This window comes from Pristis pectinata, chromosome 10, assembly GCF_009764475.1.
Source record: "Pristis pectinata isolate sPriPec2 chromosome 10, sPriPec2.1.pri, whole genome shotgun sequence".
NCBI lineage: Eukaryota > Metazoa > Chordata > Chondrichthyes > Rhinopristiformes > Pristidae > Pristis > Pristis pectinata.
Genome location: NC_067414.1, coordinates 62,148,794 through 62,176,702, shown reverse-complemented (window position 1 = coordinate 62,176,702; position 27,909 = coordinate 62,148,794). Strand labels below are relative to the sequence as shown.

Genomic DNA, 27,909 nt, shown 5'->3' with positions numbered 1-27,909 from the left:
GCTTTCTTTCTTGTGATATAGAATTCAGTCCACATGTAAGAGAGCTGTACGGAATTCTGGTCTCCATCCTGTTAAGAATTGTTTGGTCTAAATTTAACTTTAAAATTTGAACAACTCCTTGTGGTCTGATATACTTAACCTCAAGAAAATAATGGAGAAAATGGGTTCATCTCAAAGATACCAGCATCTGCCATAGAAATAACATGATTTAGATGTATAAAGAGTGATTTCCTTTCCTTATATTACCAATTGTATGCATGGTTGGTTGTTTTCAATCTGGTATTTCAAAACTATATTGGAATTGTTACTTTTTATGTATGGAAAAAGCAATAGTCAGCATGAGGAATGTCAATGTACATGCCAGTGACCTCTAACTGTTTTAATAACTGACTGATCTATCTGATTATAAATAAGCACCAAATGCCCATTGTGTTTATGCTAAACAAGTAATGTTGGAAACAAGGTTATGTAAAATTTTAAAGAATATTTCAAACTTTGGGAGGCTTCAATTTATGTTCACATGTAATTTAAGAGTTATTTTATTTATAAAATAGCCATTATACGAACTGGCCTAAGCCCAGTTTATAATTTAACTCATGGAAATTAGTTTAAAGACAATATCTTTATATTGATCAGAAGCTGAAAACTAATGTCAAATGCAGTTAAAAGAGAAGTGTCCAAGGAACTTGCTGTCCTGTAAGAGTTTCATCTGATGATTTTATATATTTAAACATGTAGACTTCTACACAACGTTATGGAGTTTGCCACTGTAAAATTGTTAGGAAACAAACCTTAATGGAGAAAGAACAGGTTTAATGAAGTAATCAAACTGATTGATTTAAGCCAACTTATTTGAGGAGTTCCTGCACTGATCACCTGGGACTTGCTTTGTGTCAGGTAACACTCCTGTCTTTGGGAGGTTATTAGCTATGATCCGCACTTCATTTTTTCTGGCGTTGTTTGCTGCCATAATTGTCTACATGGTGTCTTGTTGTCAAAGGCAACACCAGCTCTCCAGCATTTAGTCCAGTATTAGTTCAAGGAGGTCATGGCCTCTAATGCCATATCATTCTGACGGAACTCACACCCAGCACTGGTACACAGGCTGCTGGTGATTAGCTTTTGTTTGACTGTTCTGTTGATTACTGATGATTTGGAGAAAGCTGATCAAGCTATAACTGATCCTGCTGCATTTATCATGTTTTATTATGGATAATCATCTGGACAATCTGTACTGGCTAGGATAACACCCAAATGGTTTCAAGAACTATGTCTTGCATTGTGTGAAGTATGTACTGCTACTTTTTAATATTACATGAAGTAGAAAAAGATCAAATAGGATTAACTCATCTTCTGTGCTCAAGTCTAGACTTCATCTTTGGTTGAATCTGCAACTTCAGTATTAACTACTTGCATGTCTTACCTAAGTTGACAATGTTGTATAGGTAATGTAAAGTCCTGCATCTGACCACTTAGGCATTACCTTCCAGCATCCTATCTCCAGCTTTATTATTTTTAATCATCAGTTATAGCGAAGAGATACGTACCTTCAACATGACACAAAAACCAAAATGCCACCTTCATGTTCTGGATCAGCATACTTCAATGCCGTACATTTGGCTTAATTATCAGCCACTTTAATCTAGTTTATGTTGGAAATGCTTTGGCAAAGGTCATGCCTGGAATGATTGTACCTTGAATGACAGGTCACAGGCACAATATGTAGAATACCATTAATAACAACTTTAGCACTTAATATATAATTTACTGCATGTTGTTAAGTGGATGGAAACATAACTGTCAATCTAAATATAACTTGTACCTCCTTAGTGGTTGCCAACAAAACAAAATTACAACAATAAAAAATCAATTAAAAAAAACTTGAATTGCAACAGTTAGTCAAACAATGTTTATGTCCCTAATGAAATCTTAAAACAAAATCCATTAAAGAAATGATGATGGTACCAAATATGATTTGTAAAAAAAACAGGAGAACTAGCTCACTTATTTGTGATTTAGAAATAAGTGTAGGGGTCATGATCAGGACATTTTCAGAAGATTCAAAAATTGGCTGTTTGATTGAGAGTAGGAAGGAAGCTGAAGACTTCAGGATTGGTTAGATGAGCAGAAAATTGAAAACTGGAACTGAATCTTATAGTGTCGTTTGGAAATAACAAACATGGAAAAGGAATAAACAAAAAACAGAAGTGGAGAAGAACAGGGGTATATTGGAGTGCATGTCCATGATCTCCATAGGTAAGATGGTTAGGAGGCATAGAAGATATCTTCCTTTATTAACCGAGGCATAGAACAGAAGAAGATGGAGGATATGCTCAAACTATGCAATGCACCAGTAAGGCTACAGCTAGTGTATTAGAATGACAGTATTCTAGAATTTAAGGCATACTGAAAGGCTGGACTGGCTGGAGTTGTTTTCTTTGAAGGGTGAGGAGAGTTTTAACTGTGGTGTATAAGGTAATGAGGTATCTAAATAGGAGGGATCTTAACAAAGAGGGCAGTTATCATAGAATCTTGATTTAATTTGTCACATGGATTAAAAGGGATTCGAGGAAAATTGTTTTGCCCTGAAGGGTGGTGGGAAGTGGAGTTCACTGCCTTATGGGGTGGTAGAGGCAGCATTTATCATCACAAACAAGGCCTTGAATTATGTATTTAATGTGTAGTAACCTACAAGGCTACAGATCAAACGCTGGAATAGGGGATTAGGGTGGATAGCTCTTTTTCATTGGGTGCAGATGTGATCAACCCAATGTCTTTCTTTTGTGACTTAAATATCTATGATTCCACCTAGTCTGGCATAACACACATTTAAAAAGGTTATTAAATCGTACCTCTCAGTATAGTCTGAGTTCCACCTTCACAAATTATGGAGTTGCATGGTATGTGGACCTGCAAGCCACCTGAGCTCACTGGTTGACAGTTTATAGATTATGCTTTTTCTCCCACCTGGTCCCAGGCATAATTTTCCATAAGGAGGTAGACTCCCAGTGGATCTCTGAGGCCCAGCGCAGTACAGGGCCCCTTCGGGTGCAAGTGACTGGCTCCTCCCCTTGCTCCCAGGGGCTCTCTGGCTGTCAATGCTATCAGCAGCTGTTGAATTTGTGTGTGCGTGTGTGTGTGTGTGTGTGTGTGTGTGCGCGCGCGTGCGCACACACGCGCGCATGCAGGTGCCCAGATATATTCCGTACCTTCACTTTTCCAGTGCTTGTGATGCCATTTTGTGGTTGAAGCTGACACAGTAATGAGATATATGTGGGTGCTGCTTGAATATCAGATTGGTTCCATTTAATTAGCTTGAGTAGGTTTGCTCAAGGATTTGAAATGCTTCAGTTACACAGATCAGTTCTGTAGTTTCTGTGAGCTGTGTATGTGCCATTTGCAATCAGCCTCTTGTGAATAAACAGTTATTGTGAAGGCATTGCCATAAATATTGTGTGTCCTTGTTGCTAGGGATGGCAACTCAAGAGGCGGCTAAAAAATCTCCTGGTTTATGTCTGCAGAATCTAACTGCAATTACTACCCAGCCTGATGCATGATTCATTAAGGGATGCAGGTAGCATCTAAGGCAATGAATCATGGATGAGAAGCACTATTTATATGTGACCTAAAATGATGGGAAGTACATTGAAAGGTCTCCCAGCTTTCCAGCTGGTTCAGTGAGTACATTTGAAAACATGAGATGGTATGGTACTGAAAAAAGAAAACTCCATCTTCGATCCCTAATCTGAGTTGTTAACTGATGCCAGCGGGGATGAGGATAAAGATTTTTAAGTTGCCTTTGTTACTCCCTCAAGAATAGTAAATAAACAGTTTATACTGAAATCCATCATATATTCCCTCTCAAAGTAGTTACTATTTTGGAAAAATATTTCATGACCATGTTTGTATTAACCTGTTTATGACTTGTGCTTTGTTAAATGTATCATATGGTTAATGACACACAAGTCCTTCCTTTGAGTAGTTTTCTCTGTTTCTCTACCAGCATTGCACAATATCTTATCGCATATTCTTTTTTAAATCAATCTTACAGTAATTCAGAATTTCTATGATTTGTACTGGGAAGAGAATTGAATTTATGAATTTACTCTTTCCAAGGACCAATGGCTACAAATTTCAGCTATCATTCATTGCTTGGCTGCAATGGGTGCAACTTAGTTCCAATTCATCATCCAAAGCACAATGTACATTTGTGGTACAAGCCACCCCTGGTTACCATATTGGGAAGAGTGTTAGTGCATACACTGCTCGTGCACACTGGAAGTATACATGGCAGATAAGTCATGGTTGAAGTGCTGATTTTACACAGCATTCTCAAAGTACACATCACTGATGCAGTTGGCAGACAAGTGCTATCATCCCACTACCTGGCTCTTGATGTGCAACTGAAACACATCATTCCGCAAAAAGAGCCAACTACAACCAGATTAAGTCCTGGTGTGCTCAAGCAACAGACTTGTTGTTCTGGAGGGGCCTTGAATTATACAGCAGAGTGGATCTTAAGATTCATTGTAGTCCACATTAGGAAGCATATCTCTTGCAATCAAACAAGTTCAGCGCACCCCCACCCCCACCAGTATTTGTGCAGTGGAAGAAGATGGAGAAGAAACACTCCTTGGCCAGGACATCATTGAACTGCATTTCCAATGAGCAGGATCTCAGTTCCCCATTGCACAACTATTCCCTTTTACCTTCCCTGTTGCTCATCAACAGAGCAACCACTCAACTGCAAATGACAAAGTAGAATCAATATCCCAAACCATATTTATAAAATCAATCATGCCAAAATCCATAATTACGTTATCTTTGTATGTTCCCTTAGTTTCAGTGTTCCATGTTACTTTGTTTGTTCTCCTACTCCCATCTAGAACTCCCCCAGTGGCTGCAGCATGGCCTATGCAGGACTGCTGAATTTCATTCTTTGGATGGCCTTGGAGGATAGCCGTAAACCTAGAGCCTAAAAGAATGGGTTCTGGACTGACAGGCAACATCAAGGACACTGGGAAAGTGGCAGGGGTGAGATCATAAATTCAGTCATTCTGAGAGAGATTAGTAGATTAATGCTCCACAAAGACATAGCCATTCAACCAGGGCAGATTTTTGGAGTGCTATGATAATCCTAAAGGCACATTAATCATTGGTATCCAGAGCCATAACAGCAGTCTGAGCCTCCACTGCAGCACTCTGTTGTTCTGTAACTTCCATACCATTGTGTATGACATTGGAGAACCCTTGTTTACTTATAACGGTTGGGTCAGCTTAAATTAAAGTGGATATGGCCACTACTTCCAAGCTGGAAAGAATGGGCTCCAAGCTCTGTGCAAAGCCCTGTTCAAGTTTGGGATTGGATCCCCTATGCTCCCTAATATTACTTTCAAGCTTTTTGGGAGGTCTGGTGATGCACCAAGTATTTTGTTCTGCACATATTCAACATTCTCATCCTTCTCCTTTCAGCTTCCCCATCATAACCTTCGTGTGCAATAAAGCTCTGCCAACCTCATCTTCTGGTGAATGACACCCAGCCTGGTTGCAGTTCATGTGTGCATTGATTTAAGCCAGAAGACCATAATCATGTTCTGAAACTGCCCCTAAGCTAACCAATACAGCATTCAAACTGTCAGTATTTAAGATGATGGCTGTAAGTATGAGGATGAGTGATAAGGTATCTTCAAATCTGATCTCTTGTTCTTCAGCCACTACCATTTTGCCAGGCTGAAAGAAGTTTGAAGGAAGCAGAAAGTCAAGGGTAAAGTTACGCTGAGGAAATGTTATGAAGATGGAGAGGTGTAGGATATGGGAGATGCCACCTGACACTTTAAGATGACGAGCAGAGAAGTGGATGTGACAGGAAGCATTAGAAATTACCATGTCATCATCTTTAATGATCTCTGACTCTCTGAAGGCCTCGTGATTCATGGCTTGAACTCTCTTTTCTGGAGATGGATCAGCTGGGGGTGGGAGTGAGGTGTGAGTTGCAAAGTTGCAGTAATGAAGATCTACCACCATTATACTGTTGTTGGTGCCGACTTTACACACTTTGTTCTTCAGGAGCGAACTATGTTTTCCAGTGAAAAGCGATGGCTTTTGGCTGATGTGCTTGCCACGGTTAATTAGCTAGCAGAGTGCGTTATATGTGAGATGTGGGTGTGAGCAATGGAGTGCTTAGTGTGATGAAGCCTGATTGATAGATCTTGTTGATTGGTGAACTATGGGATTTGGTGCTGACTATTGTGTGAAACTAATGATGCAGTTAGCAAGACTTGTATTCCAGGAATCGGTGACAAACTTGACCAAGGGTGTGAAGTTTCAGAATTCATTGTATTGGTGTATTAAGGTACTTGGTTCTGCACTTACATTCCATTTAAGACTGTCCGCTCCTATTGCTGTTTTAATGTGTGCTTGCAAGGCCACCTCCTCTCTGCAGGTAGAGAACCTCTATCATTGATCATGGCTTCCAGTGCTGCACTGGAAAATTAAGGTATCCTAATTTGTGTTCAGGCAGAAAGACGTAGAAACCTTTGGAAAGTCTTCCAACACCTGCTGCAGCCACACTGTGCTTTCTTTTTAAATGATAATAACTGGGTTAACATTGGTTTAGTCTGGTTCCAGCCTCTCATGATATTGTGCCCTGAGGCGATGTGCTAAAGCAATCAGCAGTGTATTTAACCCTGGCTCAACAATAAAATCATGTTAATAAGCAAGCAGCTTTGTGGCACTGTCTGCACTAGATCGAGAGGGCAAGGTTAAGTCACTCATTGTGTTCCCATCACAAATTTTCCAGCACTATCCAATTTAGTCTGCCATGTGCTGAAGAATGCTTGGAGATTTTTTTATTGTATGCAATTGGGATTTGAATAACAAAGAAGTACAATACTAGCAATGGAAAGAAATAATATGCATAGAAATTCAATTCAACTATATGCTGCTTTTTCACTTTTTTTTAAGTGCATGCAGACAAATATTTTTCTGTAAGCATCTGAATATCTGCCCATATGTGCAATATCTATGTCTATTTCTGACAGCCTTCAGGGATTTGTGCATGGTGACTTTTGCCACAATAACTTCCAGGAGTTTCTTACCCCACTCAGCCTCTTCATTCAGGGCAAACATCACTTCTGGAACAATGCCTTTTTTGTATTTTCCAAGAAATCAATGAAAATCATTCACAGTACGAATATCTGCACCATATGAGACCCATCTAATCTCTATATGTACACCAGAAGGAATATTTTCTTGTCTATTATATTGCTGGCATTTTGCAATCTTCAGTCACTGAAGACTTTAAGTGCTTCCGACAACCTTTCCCTTAGGACAACAAGTGAATCACGATTCTGATTCAAATTCAGATTGTTCTCATTTTCTTAACTGATTGCAGTCACAATAGGTAAATTGCAAGGCTGTGGTACTTGGTTAATAAAATAGTTTGTTGAAGGAGAAGCTTGCAAATAATCATTAAAATAAAATGTTGCCAGCACAGCGTTAATGATACAACTGGTCAAAGCTGATGAAGCTTCAACCACATTCACTGTCTTTCAATTGTAACTCTCCAATGTGCTTTTGTTAGATAGGTACAAAGAGGCCTTACATGTGTTATAAATTAGTCCTCTATAATTGCATCTTGGCAGTTATAAAGATATATCACAACTGATGATTTAATTTGGAACAAGCAAAAAAGATCCAAACTGGCAAACCACGAAAGGGCATCGTTATTTTTTACCATTGTACAACGTGTTCCCTTTATTTTCAAAAATGCAAGCACTAATTCAAGATTTCTAAAACTTGTATCAAATTAGCTGTTATAGTTAATCAGTGAAGAGTAGTGCAGTGAACTTAATTCTGGAAACCCGGAAGCGACAAAATTAGCATTCGGGAAAAATCCCAGCAAACGTTTATTGCTCAATGGACACAGTGATGGATTATTCAGCCATTTATCTCTTTATTGTTGTGAAGCAGTGTGCAAAGGTTGGCTGCTATATATTTTCTCCATTGTGCCAATGAACAACGCAAGTTCACCAATCTGATTCCTGGGACGGTGTGACTATCGTATGAAGAAAGAATGAATCAACCAAGTGTGTATCACTAAAACCTAGAAAAATAGGAGGAGATTTTGTTGAAAAGTACAGGATTGATAGACTGGATGCAGGGAGTACATTTCCTCTGGCTAGGGGACCTAGAACCAATATGTCATTCAGGACTGAGAGGAGAATGGTGATCCAGTGGAGTTCTCTACCATGTAAGGCTGTGGAGGCCAAATTACTAAATACATTTAAGAAGAAAACAGACAGATCTCCATATTCAAGGGATGTGGGTAGAAAGTGGGAATCTGATATTGAGATAGAGAATCAGTCATGATTGTACTGAATGATGGAACAGGCTCAAAGGGTTGAATAGTCTACTGCTAATCCTATTTTCTGTTTCTGAAAGCATTTCATTTGCTTTTATATGCATAGCATTTATTTTCATTTGCATGGGATATCCTGAAGTCACAAAAGTTGCTACCTATATGTAAGTTTGTCTCTACTGCAAGTCAAAGATGAAGTCAGAGAATGAGGCAAACAAAAGCTACTTAGAAGCATGTAAGGTGGCTAAGTTATGCAGATTTATCAAAGTCTTTGGAAAGGTGGCAAACTATCAGATAAAGGTAATTTATGTAGTGCATCATGGTACAACAGGTAGAATTAAAAATGTGTTGGGTATCTTTACCACGATTCTGGCTTTCATCCAAGTTTCTGCAAGTTGTGAGCGACACTTCAAAAGGTAGATTATGTGGTTAGGGGAGATACTACAGCAGGCTAATTTTTCATACATCTAGTGAAAGATGAGGCTTATTTTATGCAATGAAATGTATTTATGCTTTCGATACACAAAAAGAGGAAACATATTAGAAAGGTTTTACATTGGAAGATTTTTTTGAAGTATCAAAAAGCTTAAGCAGAAGTCAGACCTTCTTGAACCAAAGAAGGCTTTGGCTACTCATGTTTTATTGAAAGTAACAATGTATTGAAGTTTATTTGACTATTATATAATTATGGTCTTTGACAACTTAGGGATAGTATGTAAAGCAATAAAGACACCTACGTTAGACTATTGTTTATTGACTATAGCTCTGCCTTCAATACTATAATTCCAAGCAAACTCATCTCCAAACACTTAGACCTGGGACTCAACACCTCCCTTTGCAACTGGATCCTTGACTTCTTGACCAACAGACCACAATCAGTAAGGATAGGCAGCAACACCTCCGCCACGATTATTCTCAACATTGGTACCCCACAAGGCTGCATCGTCAGCCCCTTACTTAATCCCTATATACTCATGACTGTGTGGCTAGATTCTGTTCTCACTCCATCTGCAAGTTTGCAGATGACACCGCTGTACTGGGCCAGATCTCAAATAATGATGCGTTGGAGTACAAGAAGGAGATAGATAGCCTAGTGACATGGTGTCAGGACAACATCTCTTCCCTTGATGTCAGTGAAACAAAAGAGCTGGTCATTGAGTTCATGAAGTAGGGGCGGTACACATGGTCCTGTTTACATCAATGGTGCTGAGGTCAAGTGGCTTGAGAGCTTAAAGTTCCTCGAAGTGAACATCACCTATAGCCTGTCCTGGTCCAACTACGTAGATGCCATGGCCAAGAAAGCTCACCAGCACCTCTACATCCTCAGGAGGCTGAAGAAATTCGACATGTCCCTTTTTGACCCTCACCAATTCTTATTGATGCACCATAGAAAATACCCTATACCGATGCATCATGGCTTGGTATGGCAACTGCTCTACCCGTGACCACAAGGAACTGCAGAGAGTTGTGGACCCAGCTCAGCACATCACGGGAACCAGCCTCCATGGACTCTGTCTACACTTCTCACAGCCTCGGTAAAGCAGCTAACATAATCAAAGACTCCACCTACCCTGGACATTCACTCTTCTAATTTTAATAAAACCAACTCTAAATGGCTGACCATAATAGTGTTCTCTTAGTGGTTTGCCAGGTTGTATCTTTCCTGTTTGTTACAAGTTAAATGGATGGTTCATCCAAAGTTTCTAATCCTAAAATAAGCACTAAGTTAATTTTGGACAATAGTTTTAATGTGTTGTACAAATAATTTCAGCTAAAGTTGAGATTCTACAATATATTTGGACTATGTTTATGTCTGTAACTAATTCTGTCAACAAGAATACTTACCCCAGTTCATTATGTATTCTTTAGTCCACATGTTTAAGAAGCATTACATCATAGAATTGTTAAAGTATTAATAGTTTGTAACTGTCTTTGTCTTTATTTTCTTATGCTGTAGCAAGGGAAGCTACATAGTTCAAAATGTACTAAATCTCCTAAGAGTATGATCCTTCTTTAATACCAGACTGAAGCTAAAAAGAATTTTTGAGGATAATATTCCAACATTTTATAGAAGGGTATTATGCTTTTTTTAATTCGTTCACATGATTTTTAGTCACCACCAAGGTCAGTATTACTTGTGAATACATAATTGGTCCTTGAAATGAATTGCTTGCTGGACCAATTCAGAGGGGGTTGGGAGTCACAGAGCGACCAACGAGAATAAAAATAGTAGGTTACTTTTGCTTAAGGATTCTGGTGAACTAGAAAGGTTTTCTGACAATTTGGTAGTTTGATAGTTTAATAGTTACCATTAATGATGATACCTTTTGACAGCATGAAAATGGCTACCTAGAAGTAGCACAAAGTGTTCTCTATAGTAGCACATTGTACTCTCCCTCTCTCTCTCCCTTTGAAGCTCATTTCCACTTGAATTGCCCCTGCACATCTCATCTTGGAAACAATACTGCCTACAAAGCTGCTCAAAATCAACACTGATAACTGTGCAGTGAGAAACTGGCTCCATGGACTGAATGAGTGTGACAACCTGCAGGGTATCATCTTTGGCCAATGTGAGTTCAGAATTCAGAAATAAACACATGTAGGACTGAGGATGAGAGTAAATTAAAGGGGGTTAATGCAATGTAAATGTAAGAAAAGTAGAGAGGGAAAATATTGGATTATCAACTAGAGTCATAAAGGTAAAAGTATTTAAAATATCTTCAAAAAATTCAAAATATTCAATTGTACTGGTTTAATTTTGATGCTAAACAAATTGACAATGTAACTTCAGAACTTATCTCACTGTGATGAGGTTAGTGTTCAATTAAGGGGCAAATGCAGCAAGTATTTTTAATGCTGTTTTGTGAAACTAATGGCACAATTTGGAAAAAAAACATTTGGAGAAATAACCATGATACTAATCCTTGCTGTGGTACTTACTATCTAATGATCAAGGGAGTCATTAACTTTGCTACTACTTTGATGTTTGATTTTGGTTCATTAGAAGAACATAAATTGGATTGTGCTGCATATTGTTTAATGGTCACTAACTTACGTTAAGAAAAAGTGTTGAGCTGCAACAATTTCTTCAGCACAATAGGTTTGACAAATCTGAAACAACACTTGTTAACACGGTATGAAAATACAGTCATAATAATTAAGAAGTTAGATAAAGATTTACAAGGGCCGCAATATTTAGAATCTGTGATAATTGTAACACAATTTTCAACGTTTGGTGCCTGTATAATTCGTGTGAGTGCTGAGGAATAAGAATGAGTGTCTGTGGTGAGAAAAACCTATCCCATGCATGACAGTGCTGCTAATGTTGAAAGATGATGACATTGAGGATCTTAGCTTTCTACTTCCATGCAGGATGGAAAATATACTGGTCAATACTCTTTCTACATACATATATATCTTGGTTGTATAATAAAAAGGCAGAATCATCACAATACAGTGGAATCCTGGCTGATAGACTTATATCTCTTCAAAGCACAATTTTGGTCAATTTAGAATTCAATCACATTGAAGTCCTGAACCTAGAACAAAAGCATGGGAACAGGCCCTTTGGCCCAACTAATCTACGCCGACCAAGATGCACCAATGAGAAAAAAACTGAGTACATTCACTCTGTCTATGTCCCCCATGATTTTATACACCTCTATAAGATCACCCCTTAGTCTCCTATGCTCCAAGGAATAAAGTCCTAGCTAGTCCAACCTCTCCCTATAACCCAGTCCCTTAAGTCCTGGCAAAGTAAATCTTTTCTGTACTCTTTGCAGTTTAATAATATCTTTCCAATAGCAGGGTGACCAAAACTGAACATAATACTCCAAGTGTGGCCTCACCATGTCCTGTATAACTGCACCATGAGCTCCTGACTTTTATACTCAATGCCCTGACTTATGAAGGCCAGTGGGCAAAAGCCTTCTTCACCACCCTTTCTACCTGTCACTCCACTTTCAGGGAACCATGTACCTGTACTCCAAGGTCCCTCTGTTCTACGACACTCCCCAGGGCCCTGTCATTGACTGTGGAAGTCCTACCTGAATTTGACTTTCCAAAATACACCACCTTGCACTTATCCGAATTAAACTCCATTTGCCATTCCTTGGTCTACTTACTCAGCTGATCAAGATCCCCCTGGAATTTTTAATAACGTTCTTCATTGTCCACTATACCACCTATTTCAGTGTCATCTGCAAACTTACTAACCGTGCCTTGTACATTCTTATCCAAATTATTGATATAGAACCATAGAACCATAGAACAGTACAGCACAATACAGGCCCTTCGGCCCACAATGTCGTGCCGACATTTAAACCTCGCCTAAGACTATCTAACCCTTTCCTCCCACATATCCCTCTATTTTAAATTCCTCCATATGCTTACCTAGCAATCTCTTGAATTTGACCAATGTACCTGCCTCCACCACCGCCCCAGGCAGAGCATTCCGTGCCCCAACCACTTTCTGGGTAAAAAACCTCATATATAGACGACAAACAAAAGTTTACTGCTTAACGTGCTGCGCGCTCCTAATCTGGCAGAACATCCAGCCAGGTATGGGGAATGCAAGATCAGGAAAGTCTGACACAGGTAGAAGTAACCCACTGGAGGGCGCAGTATTGGCCAGTAGTAACACAGTTTTAATGTGGAACTGGAAGAACTCCTCAACCTCTTCTATTGTCACAATAAGGTGAGTTAAGAATTTTGAACCTGGCTTATGGGTGGCAGACTCCAATGGTATTCTGGAGTACCGAGCTGCTGATTTGGCTGCTTAGCTCCTGAAGAAACTGACTGCAGCCTGCTTAGTATATCCCTATAGGTAAAGGGTGCCTTAAAAATGTTAGGACACTAATTGAAGAAATACTGGATGTAATGCCAGTTACAGTATGCACCTACATCCCTACAGATCGGCCCGAGCCTATAGGCTGGGTTACTTGCAGACAGAATGAGCTCACCTCACCTGCCATACTGAACCATTAGATTGGTGACTGTGCAATTCAAATATAGCTTTCTTAGTACGGCCTGCACTTCCTTTTAAACACCTGCGAGAAGATTTTTAAAAAATTCTCCAGAATAAAAATGTCTGAATACCAGCAACGACTGACTCATTAATTGATCACCAACTGAAAAAAAACAACTCTACACTCTTTCCTTCACAGATGCTACCTGACCCACTGAGTTTCTCCAGCATTTTGTGTATTGCTCCAGATTCCAGTATCTGCACTCTTTGGTGGCTCAACTCTGTCTTCTCCATCATTTAACACTGCTACCCATGTCCAAACTATACCTTCCTTTCCAATGACCTTGAACATCCTGTAGTTTCCAACCAGATGTCCATTTATCATGGAGCGTCATGTTTGAATCCCTTGAAACAGGTTTCTGCCTCTGTCAGAATACCAGAATGGCTGTATGAAAGCCACTAATGATATCCTGTGTGATCATGATGAAAGTAACTTATCACATTTCATGCTCTTGGTCTGCAGCCTTTGGTACAATTATCCATAGGTTCTACCTCCAATGTATCTGCAGTATCTTTCAGTTGAGTGTGAACACACTCACCTGGTTCCAGTATTACCCAGCTGTCATAGCCCAAGAATCAGCAGCCATAGATCCTCTTTCCTCTCCTATACTATTAACTTTGGTATTCTCCAAGAAGCTATCCTTGGCCCTCTCCTACTTCTCAACCACAATCTGCCTCTCACTTTGATATGTAATTAAATATATGAATAAATTATAGTTTGATAAAATGCTTCATTATTGTTAAAATTTCACATATTATTCAGATTTGTTGAAATCTATCCAACATGCATTACAATAATTTAATTCTTGATTTCAGCAAGAAAGAGCTACATAAGGTCTGAGATTCAAACAATGCAGGTTACATCTTATGTGCTGGATATCATCTCTAGACCATTAGCAAACATTGGCCATTGGCTGTGCTGAGCCTTTGTTTACTATTCCATGTTTAAATTAGATATCCAGTTAACTTTGGAGGAACGTCTTTGATGAAATCAGGAAATGTATGGTATATTCCTTTTCAGTTTTTACTTAATATTGCTTCTAAATATGCTGATCTTAAAGAAACTTTAAATTAGGAAACAATATAATCCTATAATTTGAATGAAAATATATTATCTCAGAAGACTAAATTTAATTTTCTTTAACATAGACTGCTATAAAAAAGTTCCCTTCTTCCAAATGACACATAAAAGCTCCCATGTGCAACCAATTACCAATTTCACATTAAAACTAATTCTTAAAAGAAAACAAGCATGGATTTTTGAGAAGTTTCACAGTAACTCTAACTTAGACCGAAGTAACAAAAAAAGCTTAAGGCAGGCACTTGCTGTAACACCATTTATAATTAGGACTTGAAATTAAAAGGATCAATATTTACATACTATACATGAATAATTTTTCCAATCATTTCAGAGCCCATTAATTTTGCATTCAATGTAACCAGCCAGCAAATGCAAAGTCAATAATAAAATTATATTTAATGAAAAGCAGTGTTAATACTTGTTATTTGTTTTATTTATCTTTGATTCTAATGGAACCTGTTTTAAATTCATAATAAAACACACAGCTACCGAATCTTCCAGTAATGTAGCTTTAATTTTCCTTGTTGTGTACAGTTGGTATTCTTAAAAACTACATCAGTAATTATGAAAAGAATTATCCCACCCTTTAACGCGTCTTGCATTGGGTACCAGCTGCCACATTTGATTGTTTGAGTGCCTGTTCATCAAAGTAAATATGTGGGCATATTTTTTCTAAAAGTACCGTTGCTGATAAGCCAGATAAGATGAATGCCTCGTCAACATCCAGCCCCCAGCTACGAATTGTCTTCAAAGCTTTTAATCCAACAGCTGAACCTCCCTTTTTTATGATCAAGAATACTCGAATTGGGCAATCCATGCGTTCATTTTTGGCATAGAACTTTTTCTGGAGTTTTCCGATTGCTTCCAAAAATCCTACGAGGGGGCCCTATTTGTGAAACAGGTGAATTATAATTTGGAGAAACAACGTGTGCAATATTTTCCAAAATTTGATAATTTACTTCAACTTTTGCTACATTTATACTCCATTATTTTCAACAACTCTTTCTCTTACTCACCAATCCCACCTCCTAACGAAATAATCATGAACCATGTATCGTTTTTTCAGTCACAATTTCTCAGGGGAGTTCTTCAGGGTTTTTCTCAATGCCAATCAAATCTGTTTTTTAATGGATGTCTAGTAACAACCCAGACAATTCACTCTTTGCTTCCATTCAGTAGGAGCCAATTCTGGAAGGACCACCAGATCCATCTTGTGGAAAGTTCCTTAAAACCTGTTGTATTGTGAAAACATTTGTCTCTTTTCATTTTTAGATATTTACTTCAATTTTGTAGCACCCATTCTTCTCCAATAATATTCAGAATATTTCCAGGCATTTAAAGCAAAGGAAATGCCACTGGACCTGGGGCTTTAAGTCAAACGTCTTTTTGTTTTTACTTTAAAGTAATATTGTTCTTTTGTACACCTTCAACATCAAAAGATTTATATAAATAGAAATATTCCACAAAATTGTATGTCATGAAACAAGGTGTAATATTCCAATTGCATCTGTAGCACTTCTGAGAGGAAGTCAAGTGTGGGAGGTCAAGCTTTACTTATAATTTCACTCTGGAATATTGGGGAGTGGCTTGGGAAGGAGAAGGCTGAAATTCCACTTGTCCCAAGAAATTTGCTATATGCCAGAGACTGTGGGCCAAGGAGAAAGAATTCCACACTTGGAATCTCTTTGCTCCCAGGGATGAGGCATGCAGCCCATATGAGGACCCAAACCTACAGCCCTGTCAGAATGAAAAAAATCAATTACACTAAGTACCTAAGTGGTACAGATAAACAGTTAGTGAAAAGCTATTTAAAGCCAGTTTCAAACCCTTCTTGCACCCAAAAAGCATCCATTTGTGGTCACACTGCCATAAACTGCACTTCTCCCAGCAGAGAAGGTCTTCCAAAATCAATGCCCTAATTATCTTTTTAATGGAGCATAATCTTTTAGTCATGAGTTAAAGTATCTAAATATAAAAAAATGAAACTATTTTACTTTCATCTGAATTAAATATAGTGATTGATCATATTTATAACAATTTTTCAACAAACCTTTTTCAGTATAATAATTATTTTATGGTACTCTAAGCTGCACACATGGCATTCTTCTGGCCATGTCTTCAGTTTTCCAAGATAACAAATGGAAATAGGACATTGCCTATTGATGCGAGCAGTGTTGTGGCACACCAGTTTGCAGCAGTGCAGTGATTTTCAAATACGTTTTGTACCGAAATCTCTCTACATACACTGATGCACTCCTGGGGACTCTCAAGAAATGATAAGGTATCCATCCCGATTTCTGAGAAACAGTTTGACTATTTAAAGGGAATCAGAATTATCCAAAGTAAGCGCCAACATAAAGTTACAGCAACATATTGGTTTAAGCTAAGACTATTATTCAGGCATTGACACACGAACCCAAGCGTCTAAGCTGTGCAGCTTTGTGTTTGTCTATACACACAGGACCAGAAATGTGCGGCATACATTGTTGAATTGATTGCCCCTCCTAAATATCCTGGACCTGCGGAAGGATTATTCAAAAAGCTCATTCTATTAAAATAAAGAATCCATGATAGCTGAAGAGCCCTACTGAAGAATTTGTCTTCCTTAGTACCTGACTTGCCACATGATATACTCAGTCAATAAGTTTTGATGCTCGCAATCAGGAGGAGCCAAAAAATTGGTAAGTTAAAGGACTTGCTTACTGACACTCAGTATGGCTTTCAGCAGGACTACTTGGCTTCACACCTCATTAGACACTCAGTCCAAACATGGACAAAAGAGCTACATTTCAGTGGCAAGGTGACAGTGAGTGCCCTTGATATAAAGGAGCATTTGACCAAGTATAGCATCAAGCAGCCCTGAGAAATGAAGAGAACGCTCTCCACTAGCTGAAGTCATCCAAAGCACAAAGAATATGCTTGTGGTAGTTTGGGGTAAAACACTTCTTCCCAAGCCAATGTTCCAGATCAAACCTTCTTCAGCTGCTTCATAAGTGACATCCATTTCACCATACGGGTGGAAGTGGGGGTGCTCACTGATGATTCATCATTTGTAACTTATCAGAAAATGAAGCTGTCTATGCCTCCATGTAGCAAGACTTGGGACAATATTCAGGGATACACTGACATGTCACACAGATTGCAGATAATGACCTCAAACAAATGAGTATCCAACCACCTACTCTTGACAGTCAATAGTACTCCCTTTGTTGAGTTCTGGAGGGAATAGCATTTATTGTGTAAAAGTTCAACTGGGCCAAACAATTAAATATTGTGGCACCAGGGCTGATCAAAGGTCGGGTCTCCTGCTATAAGTGACTTATTTCCTGATACACCATACAATTCCACCATCACAAAATGGCAATGTGATGGAATCACCTCTACTTGTCTGGATAAATGCAACTCCAACACTACTCAAGAAACTCAAAACTAACGAGGGCAAGGTGGCCTGCTCGACTGGTATCACATCCACCACTCAAACAATCACCTCCTCCACCACCTACATACAATGGCTGCAGTGTGTACCACCTAAAAAGTGCATTGCACTTACCCAAAATACTCTGATGTCACCTTCCAAATCTACAACCTCCACAGCCTAGAGTAACACAGCAGGCACATGGGAACAGCATGACCTGGAAGTTCCTCTTCAAATCACACAATATTCTGACATGGAAATAGATTGTCATTCCTCCATTACTGCTGGGTCTAAATCCTGGAACTCCCTACTCAACAGCACTCTGCGAGTATCTCCACAAGCAAAACTGCAGTGATTCAGGGAGGATCAAGGGCAATTATGGACAGGCAATAAGTGCTGTATTTTCTACCAATACCCACATCCTGCAAAGGAATGAACATAAAGTTGCCAGTTTGTAGTATTAGGTTCCTGATGCAAGATCCTTCCATTCTCTTTTTGGTCTATTATTTCCATTCCATTACTGACTTGCGAGTTTGAAAACACCTTTTACTGGTGGTAGACTAACTTCAATTGTTTGTCATGGGTGTTCTAGTAAGCCAGACTTTGGGAATGGAAGCAAAGAAAACTGGGGCATATCAGGACAATATGTTAGGTACCTGTCCTTCAATTAGGCTGCCATAGAGCCTCATTACTTGCTGTATTCACAAATCAGGGTGCATACATGGTACTGCTGAATGCCATGATGGTCCTCATTTTATGTTATGTGGTCCTTTCAGGTGCCAAACAACTGTTTGCAGTGACTGAGGCTCTCCAAGAAGGACTGTTATACCTCTTTCCTCACTGGCTAAGTAAAGCAAGGGCCAGACACATTCCAGAATTTTGGTTTCCCAAAGATCCAGGGGGACATGGACTGACCTCATATTGTCCTGCATACTCTGCTCTTCTTCAAATATGGAGATAAGTTTAGCATATTTGCAATTACTGGCAACACATACCACAGTTTTTCTATCAACAGCTTTGATTTCTTCATTCTGTGTGAATATTCCATCCTGTCAATGATTGGGCTGCTCTGTCATAGAGCAGCTCATTAGTTACAAAGCATGGCAGAGCTAGGTTACAGTCAATATGCTGAATTAAGTAATCAACGTTGTGCAATCTATAATGTCTGTGGTCTCCAATAATAACAGAACATGCTGGAAATACTCAGAAATACTGCTTTTCGATGACTGTAAGCTATTCTCATTTACTTGTTTGTGCCTGCATGAAGTGTATCTGGAGTAGCTACAGTCTGAAAAGTGGATGTGTCTTTCAATGAAGACACTTCATATGTGGGTGCTATCAAAATGCCCCAGGCCTTGAAAGAATGACTGTAAACTACAGAATCATGCTGTGCATCACCGCAGTCTGCCCCAGCAACAAAGGGGATGCTGGCGGAGTGGAAGGCATATACTCACCTGGAACAGGGACTTCACATTCTTTTCCCATTGAGGCAATGCTACTTTCCTAATGTTACATTTGAAAAATCCAAATTTTTTTTTGCTTTTTGTTTTTAATACATGTTTGTTGCTGGACTCAATTGAAGTGACTAGTTGCTCTCACGAGCTGCCAGACCAAGATGATCTCCGATAACATACAGGCACAATTTTCAAAACGTTTCACACAACCTAATGAAATACCATCAAAAATGAGCTTTAGTTTGGGTATATGTGTATCACTGTGTTGTGCATGTATATTACCAGAACTGATCTGCTTCCACAACAAAGGAATTATAAATGAATCTTCCCAACACCCATCTGGCAACATTACTGTGAGTCACACTGGAACCCCTGAATGAATTAACAGCAAGTATTTTACTGGTATTCAGTTTTATGAGGACTCTAAAAGCAATATGAAACACGACTGCTGATGCTGTATCATCCTTTTACAAATCTAGCTTTAAAAAGGAGCATTTGTAACTTTTGCCTAGCCTGGCTTCATCGGAAAGCTCTGCAGAGCCCTGGCAATACTGCATACTGTGAGTGGGAATCCTACTTCACACATACCATTGGTCCATTGGAAATCTGAGGCCAAAGTCATATTTTATATTAATATTTAGTCTAATCATGAACTAAAAGTACAGAGTGAAGATGACTGAGAAAAAATGTATACACATAGAACGCAGTGTATAATCAGAACATTTCAAAATTTTTCACAACTTAATTTTAAGTTCAGTCACTACAATCAGGAAAACAGCATTGATCCTACAAAAAGGCTGAATGACTAGTTAATGAAGTTATTAGGTAATGAAGGAATACGACCCGTACAATCAGAAACAATAATGTCCTTGATTTTATGAACTTATAGGCTCAAATAGATAATATTGAAGCACTTCTGTAGTTTAACCATACACTATCAACCAAGATGACCTGCAAAAATCCTAGAGAGGGTTTTGAATTGACATTTTTGGAGTTCCAGCCAGGCAATTGATCAATTGCCCTGCTTTTCTCTGAATAATATATTTGGAATTTTTGGGTCTGTCTTAATGGGTAGATGGGGCCCCAGTCAATGCCTTAATCAAGACATTAAAAATGCAATATGGTATAAAGAAGACTGCCTATTCACAGAACTAAACAGCAGGTTCAAAGAAAGATTCAGGAAATGAAAGACAATTGGTGGGCGGGCAGAGCAATTGAACCTCTGCAAACTGCAGATACCAATATCAACTGCTCCTATGGTGGGCTAAAGGATGTCTTTGGACTCCATGTGTGAAGAAATGCTCCCATCTGCTTGCAGGTTACAGTATTTTGATTACTGAGCCCTAAAATTGCCTGGTCAGCCTTCTGCTAGAAGGGTGCTCTGCAGTGCGTGCTTGTGTCTCACACGAAAATGCTGCACTAAGAGAAGAATGGACACTCAAATAACTGTGCTTAAGGCAGTTGGATTTTGGTAAATCCTAAAAGTAAGGCTATAATTTTTAGATCTGCTGCACTTCTACATTGATTTCAGAAACTATAACGAGATCTCCAACATGAACCAGCACTGCTCTATAAGCAACATCCATACCCACACAAATCAATCAGCAACTACCATGCATGTAATTGATGGTCCCTTTAAATAGTTCAGACAAGACGACTCTTCCTTTTGCTAAAGACTGGATCCTTGATGCAAGTTGAATATATGATGTAAGCAACATTACTGATGTTCAGTTTGGTGATACTCATAACACAATTGCACAAGAATTATTACAGTCTGATTACTCTGCATGAAATGAGCATGCACAAGTGCTGTGAGTTTTCCCACCCTTTCCAATATGGCAACAGTGAAGGTTGCATGACAACTGGCACAGAAACCTTAAAGCAAATCAGCACCTATAAAGCCAAGCAACTGGTGCTATGGAATTCAATGTGATACTCTATATTGCAATTGGTAGTGGAAATGGAGGGGACAGGGAGGCTGAGATGGATGGTGATATCTCAGAAGTCAAGAAATGTTCTCTCAGGGAATGTTTAAAAACATCTCAGACAACATACATCCAATCCTGCACTGAGACCAAACATGTGCAATGCAGCCTACAATGCTTCATTGCATAATATTGATTAATGTAAATAATATTATGTACATAGGGTGTAACTTCATTGCATCTAGGTGTCCTGAATCTGAAATGCTGCAATTCTTAAAGGGATGGTCTCCTGCAATGGAAAACTTTTATTTCATTTGTTCATTCATTCACAGAAATGGGAGTAAGAAATTGATGTAATATACGTGGATGCATCAATAAAATCGCCTTCCTCCAAGCTCATCGGAGAACAATAATGGATATCAAGAAGTGCAAATATATCAGATGGCAAATTTATATCAGGTTCCAATTTGCCAGCAATTAGGGATATAAATAGGCCATTAAGGCCCCAGAGCCCAATTTGCCAAACGATTCGATGTTCTGTCTTAATTTCATTTACCTGTTTTTGAACCAGTGATCTCTTCATTTATTCATTATTAGCATTCATTTATTCACTGTTATAGTCATTTATTCCCTCCTTCATACATATTTCAATTCATCCATCATCTCTTGACACCCACATTCAAAAAAATAAATCCACCTTAAAAAATTCAATTTATCCTGTATTCACAACTCTTTTTATGGAGAGAGTTCTGGATTTCCACAATGCTTTGTGCAGAAATTGATTTGTAATTTCACTATAAATAGCCTAGCTTTAATGTTAAGAGTGTGCACCTTATTCTGAACTCTTTCACCAGAGCAAATAACTTCTGTTTATTTATTCTGTTAAATCTTTTTGTCCATTTGGAAACAAGTCAAATATATTTTTCTTCATTCATTTAGCAGGATGTGGGTGCCACTTGCTGTGGCAGCATTTATTGCCATTACATCTCAAGCCTTCGAACTTAAAGAAATACAAGCTAAATTCATACAATTAATTTACAAAAGTAATTTAAGTCCCGGAATCATTGTGCTCCACCCAAGTCTTTCTAATGCACAGTACATAAAGTTGAACGCAATGCGACAGATGGTGATTTAACCAAAGCTCAATACAACTTAAGCATAATTTCTTCCTATTTGTATTTCAGATGCCTTGAGATTGGGGTGAATGTTCCATTAGCTTTTTAAAATTACCTTTTACTTATATTCCTCATTTAAGATGGTCTTAAAAGCAACATTTGACAAAGCTTTTGTTCATCTGTCCTGATATATTCATGGTATCAATTTTTGTTTCAGAAAGCTCTTTGAAGCACCCTAGGCAGGTTTTACAATGTTAGAAGTGCCATATAAATAAGAGCTGAATGTATATATGTATATACATGGATATCCAAATCACTTTTTGGCTCTATAGTTCCCAGCCCTTTATCATTGAGAAAGCACTCTTGTTTTTTGGATCCAAAGTGGATTAAACTTGCACTTCTTCCCACATTCAACTCCATTCATCACATCAGTTATCTCTTTTCATTATATTAAGTCTTTACTAAGTTTGACTCCCTCTTTTATTTTTAGATTCCCTTGAAGGGCTTGTGATTTCTCCTCTTTCTCTGCAATTGGAAGAGGAGTAAAAACATAAGTCCTTCAAGAGAATCTAATTGCAAAATTTAACATGTTTGTCATTTCCTTAATCTTCACTGTAATCATACCCACATCTGTCTTTAAAAGTGCACCTGCTCCCTTAACATATTTTCTCTGACTATATTTCAAAAAGCATTTACTGTTAGCTTTGATAGTCCTTACAATTTTCTTGCAAGTAATGATATTTTTATTCAGTTTTTTCTTTAATTGCCCCAGTCTAATGAAATTCCATTTACCCTACATTTGTGCAAATCTTTTTTCTGATGTTATCTCTCACTTGATTTTATTGACTAAGATTGTTTATTTGCACAAGTAGTATTTTTGACTTGGGATATGCAGTGGTTTGTATTTTATCAAATACATATTTAAACATTTTCAACTATTTGACCATAGGTTTACCCATTAACAGTTCAGTCCAGTTTACTATTGTCAATTTATTACTCATCCCTTCAAAGTTAATTTATTTAAATTGAACTGTTATTCTTCCTCTACCAGCTCAAATCAAACAGCAAAGAAAAACATATCAGTGACTAAATGCAATATGTTCCCTTCCAATAATATTGTTAACTTAATATGAATTGTTCAATAATTCTAAAAATTACTGTATGAAAAATGATTCAAATACTTCATGAAAAGTTTTTACCTTTGCTGTTTCAGGTGTCCCGCTTCTTCCTGTCTATGTGAAAATAAAAATCTCATATTATAACCACATTACTTCTGCAACATGCTTTCCTGATCTCTGCATTTATACACCAGATTACCTTTGTCAGGAAGTCAATTCCTGACAGAGACATTATTTGCTTTATCTTTGATTCACCCATAACGTTCCTACTACCTGGTCACCCAAAATGAATTCCTTCCTTCTTACTGTTGTAACTGTACTGTAGCTGTGCCTTTTATTAGTTTCGAAACTCCTTGTTGCATTTCTCTGTCCTGTCTAGAAATCAGGTAGCCTGGAATACTTAACTTGTAGTCAGTTCTCTGCGATAACAACTGCATAATACCCTTTAATCTTTCAGTTTTAACTAATTTGTTTTATATCATGCCCATCCTGGCAATGTTTTGCACGCAGTTGACTTAATCTGTTTCTTTTTGCTGATGCTCTGTATACTGCTGTACAGATATTTTAAAGCACCAGTAATGATACATAATGCAGTGAATTGGATTAATGGAGATTTTTCACCCACCTCTTCAGATCACATTACATTTGCACTGAATTGATAATTGCGCAACAATGGCATCTACAATCTCATCTTGCCAAGACCATTAATTTATGTAGTTAACTAATGAAAGGATTGAGAAATACACCATACTGCAGGAAGGAAAGTCAAGGCTTTGGAGAGGATGCAGTTAGCAGATAGGTACCAAGAATGAGAAACTACAACTGTGTGGACACAATAGGAAAACTGAGTTTATTATCTTCAGGGGAGAAAAGGCTAAAAGTAGATTTAGTAATGACATTCAAGATTACAGTATGGTTAAGGTGTAGGTAGAGAGAAACTGCAAGAAGCCTGGTAACGAGATTTAGGGTAATTGGCAAAAAAAAGTGGGAAAATGAGATGTATTTTATCCAGCATGTTGTTATGACTGTAATGCAGTGCCTGAAAAAGTGATGGAAACATTGTTTCAGAGAGCTGTGCGGCCTGGGTCATAGAGTCTGATTTCTAGTGTCATAGGGTCTATGAGTCGAACTTCTTTGTCTCAAAACAGGGTTGCATCGTAAAAAATTTATTGTCCTCCGAGACAACAGTGTACTTGGTATGAAAACACTGTCAAGACAAACAAGTCACTAACTGCTATATTGAGATTGTGTAGCTTTTGCATAACTCAAAAGAGAATGCTGGAAATATTCAGTGTTAACAATTCTGAAATGTTAACTTTGTTTATTTCTTTACAGATGCTGCCTGACTATCTGTATGAATCCCAGCATTTGCTAGTTATTTTATAACATTTTTCATGGAGCATTTATATTAATTTCGGCACAACTGCATGCTGACCTTTATTTGAAATCTCCCTTTTATTATCCTATCATTATTATCATTTCCTTCTGCACCATGCCCCCTGTCTTCTAAGGCATTAATGTAAATTTTAGCTTTTGTAGATGATGTGTGGGTTACAGAAATTCCTAGAAAAACACAGGCATTGTAAATGAATAGGCAGGAAATGTTTGCCTGGATTTTGCTCAGCAGCAAAAGGACCATGCTTTGCTGCTGATCTCAAAGAAGGCTATTCACAAAGATCCATCAGTCTACGTGGCATGGATTTTCCAGTATCTGATGACAGTTTTGTCAGATCATAAGGACTGTCAGTGTCTAGGAACTATGATGTCATCAAACTGATCGAGCAACCAATCACATTGAAGAATTCTCACACTAAGCAAAACACACAATTTTAATCCAATATTTTAAAGGTTTTATGGAATGCAGAATGACAATTAGAATGCACATACAAGATTATTGGTAACAAATTTTAAAAGAATATGTTCTTTATAATTACATCATTAGAAATTTCTGTCAAAAATGTCCAGAGTTTGATTTGCAGTAATTATGACTTATTACACATTAAAACCTTACTATGGCTCTCACAATAAAGCACACCATTTTCAGGGTAGTTGAGAAAAACAATAGTTTAATACCTAAATATCAATTCATTATTTTTTTCTGGAAATTACACTGGCGAAGTCTCAAAGAAATGCATCCTGGAAAAAATGGAAGACTTTACTGATAGCACTTCCACATTTAACTCCATGTGTGTGCTCCAGAAGGTGCTGTTGATTCCACAATGTGAAGATTCCAAACTCTGACAATTTTACAATGAAGAAGACTGCATGGGTGGAGGCCTTGCTGGTGAAACAAATGTGGTGCAGACATAGTAGCGAGGAATTTGCCTGTGCATTACACTCAAGGGTGTGTTGAAAGGACAACAGTGCAGCAAGACAGGGAAATGGGAAAGGAAGAGGACTCATAACCAAAGCTGTTCAAGTCTATGCTTGGGTGGAGGTCATAGCGCAAAAGATAGCATGGCTTTGAGTCCTGCTTGTCTGCTGACCCAAAATACATGAAGCCTATTTCACGGCCTATTGGGCGCACATCTGCCTGATTAGATGGATGAGGGTGACTAGTAATTGCAAAGTTAATCTCCAATATGTCCTGACTTTATTGGATTTCCCTATAGTATTTGCCTCTGTCCTTCAAAAAATATTTTGCATTCTCTCTGGGAAATCCACTGTTCAATTATTTTAGACATGCCAAAAAATGAAACTTGAGAAAATTTTAAATGAATTTCCAAGAGGAGATTCATTTAAGGAAAGTGCACAAATCTCAAGTTTCTCAACACTTGAGGCTAACAGCTTGAAATCCCTTCTCTGGATTGTTTGCAAAACTCTCCAGGAAATGAGCTTAGGTACTTGCATCAATATCCCCAGTGAGTGTAAACCTACCATTATATCCCACAGCACAGTATAAATTGTCATTATAGGAGGCTGTGAGTATGGGATCAGAATAAATTGTTAAACTTAGTGAACTAACATTACACGTGACCTGGAAATGCTGATACCAGGTGTCAACTGTATTCCTTTCAACATAAATTACTTTTTTATGTTGATGTGAACATGTAAATTACTAAAAGATGCATTGTTAATTTTATCCACTAGCAACAGAGAGATAAATAAGATTTTTTCAAAATGTCAAAGAGTCTGCAATAAAATGTTAGCCCTGTCATTGATGTGAATTATGCTGGCACCGTGTGTTTAGTATATTTACATATAAATAGAAAGCCATTCATTTAATTCATTGGCTTTCCTATCATTGTTCACTTACAAGAACTTGGTGTATCTTCTACATACCATCTTTAATAAGGGCAATGAGGCATAAGCTTACAGTACCATTAATTAATTTTATATTAACTTGTGGTGCAATGACCGACAGAAAGACAGATAAGCCTGGTTTGCCAGAGTTGGTTAAACTGTTAAATTCTGAGGGTACTATAATCAGGAAACCAGCCACTCTAAATTTAAATAGTCTAATATGGTTTACAAATCAGAATCTCCGTTTCCTCAGATGACACAAGTTTTACTACAATAATCTAATTTCTTGGAAAGGATCTGCAAGTGATAAAAATGCAAATTTGGTGGTTGTAATTACTGAAAAGGTATACACAAATGGATCTTAAACAGAAAAATGGACATACACCCCATTCAACTTGAACTATCATGCATATCTTCCTTTAGGGCTAACAGAACATTTTAATTTCCCCGTTGCTCTACGCCAAGCCTGTCTTCTCAGGAATGTAAGAACACTGGCACATCAACATAAAAAAAGCACACAACAAAAGAACAAAGAGTATAGCATTCTGTATGCATTCACATACGTACTGTTCAGAATGTTAACCGCAAATAGATATGTAGCTCCATGAACTGAAATCCATCAAGACCTACATTGCCAGTGTAAGTAGGGTAGAGTGCACTTCTCATCTGCTTGCAGATAAAGTTTCAGGCTCCATTCCAATAGTTAGCAATAGCTTTACCATAGTAGGAACACCTGCAGAGCAGCACGTTCCAATCCACTGCGCAATGTCAGAGCAGCACCCAACCACTCCACAGGGGAATTCAAGGCCCTTCTTGAAATATTGCCAGTTTTTTTGCTAATATGTAACCACCCTGAAAGTTTCTCTTGGGAGCTGGATGTTGGCTTGAATAGCATGGGAAGAAAATCCAGCTGCTACGAGATCTTTTAAAGACAGAATAAGCGAAATTTCAAAGAGAACTATTATAAAATTCCAAATTACCCCCCCACCCCCGTGATATTTGGGAATCGTAAGTAAGATTTATATATATTTATACTTCCTCCACCAGAATTTGTAAAGAAAGGAAATAATATGGAATGTTTGTCATGCCAAAATGAAACAAAAAATCATTTTAAAACTCTTTGCTCTATGTGAAGCTCATATTTTCACTAATTAATCATGACTCAGGATTTGT

General features: G+C 38.0%; 1 protein-coding gene across 1 annotated transcript in view; it reads right to left on the bottom strand.

Annotated features, from left to right (window-relative positions):
- Positions 1-15,052: 15,052 nt before the first annotated feature.
- Positions 15,053-27,909, bottom strand: part of LOC127575487 (cytosolic 5'-nucleotidase 1A-like) — a 49,376-nt gene continuing 36,519 nt past the window's right edge. The window contains exon 7 of the mRNA XM_052025422.1: positions 15,053-15,352. Coding sequence (XP_051881382.1) covers positions 15,053-15,352 — 300 coding nt within the window. The remainder of the gene's footprint in view (positions 15,353-27,909) is intronic.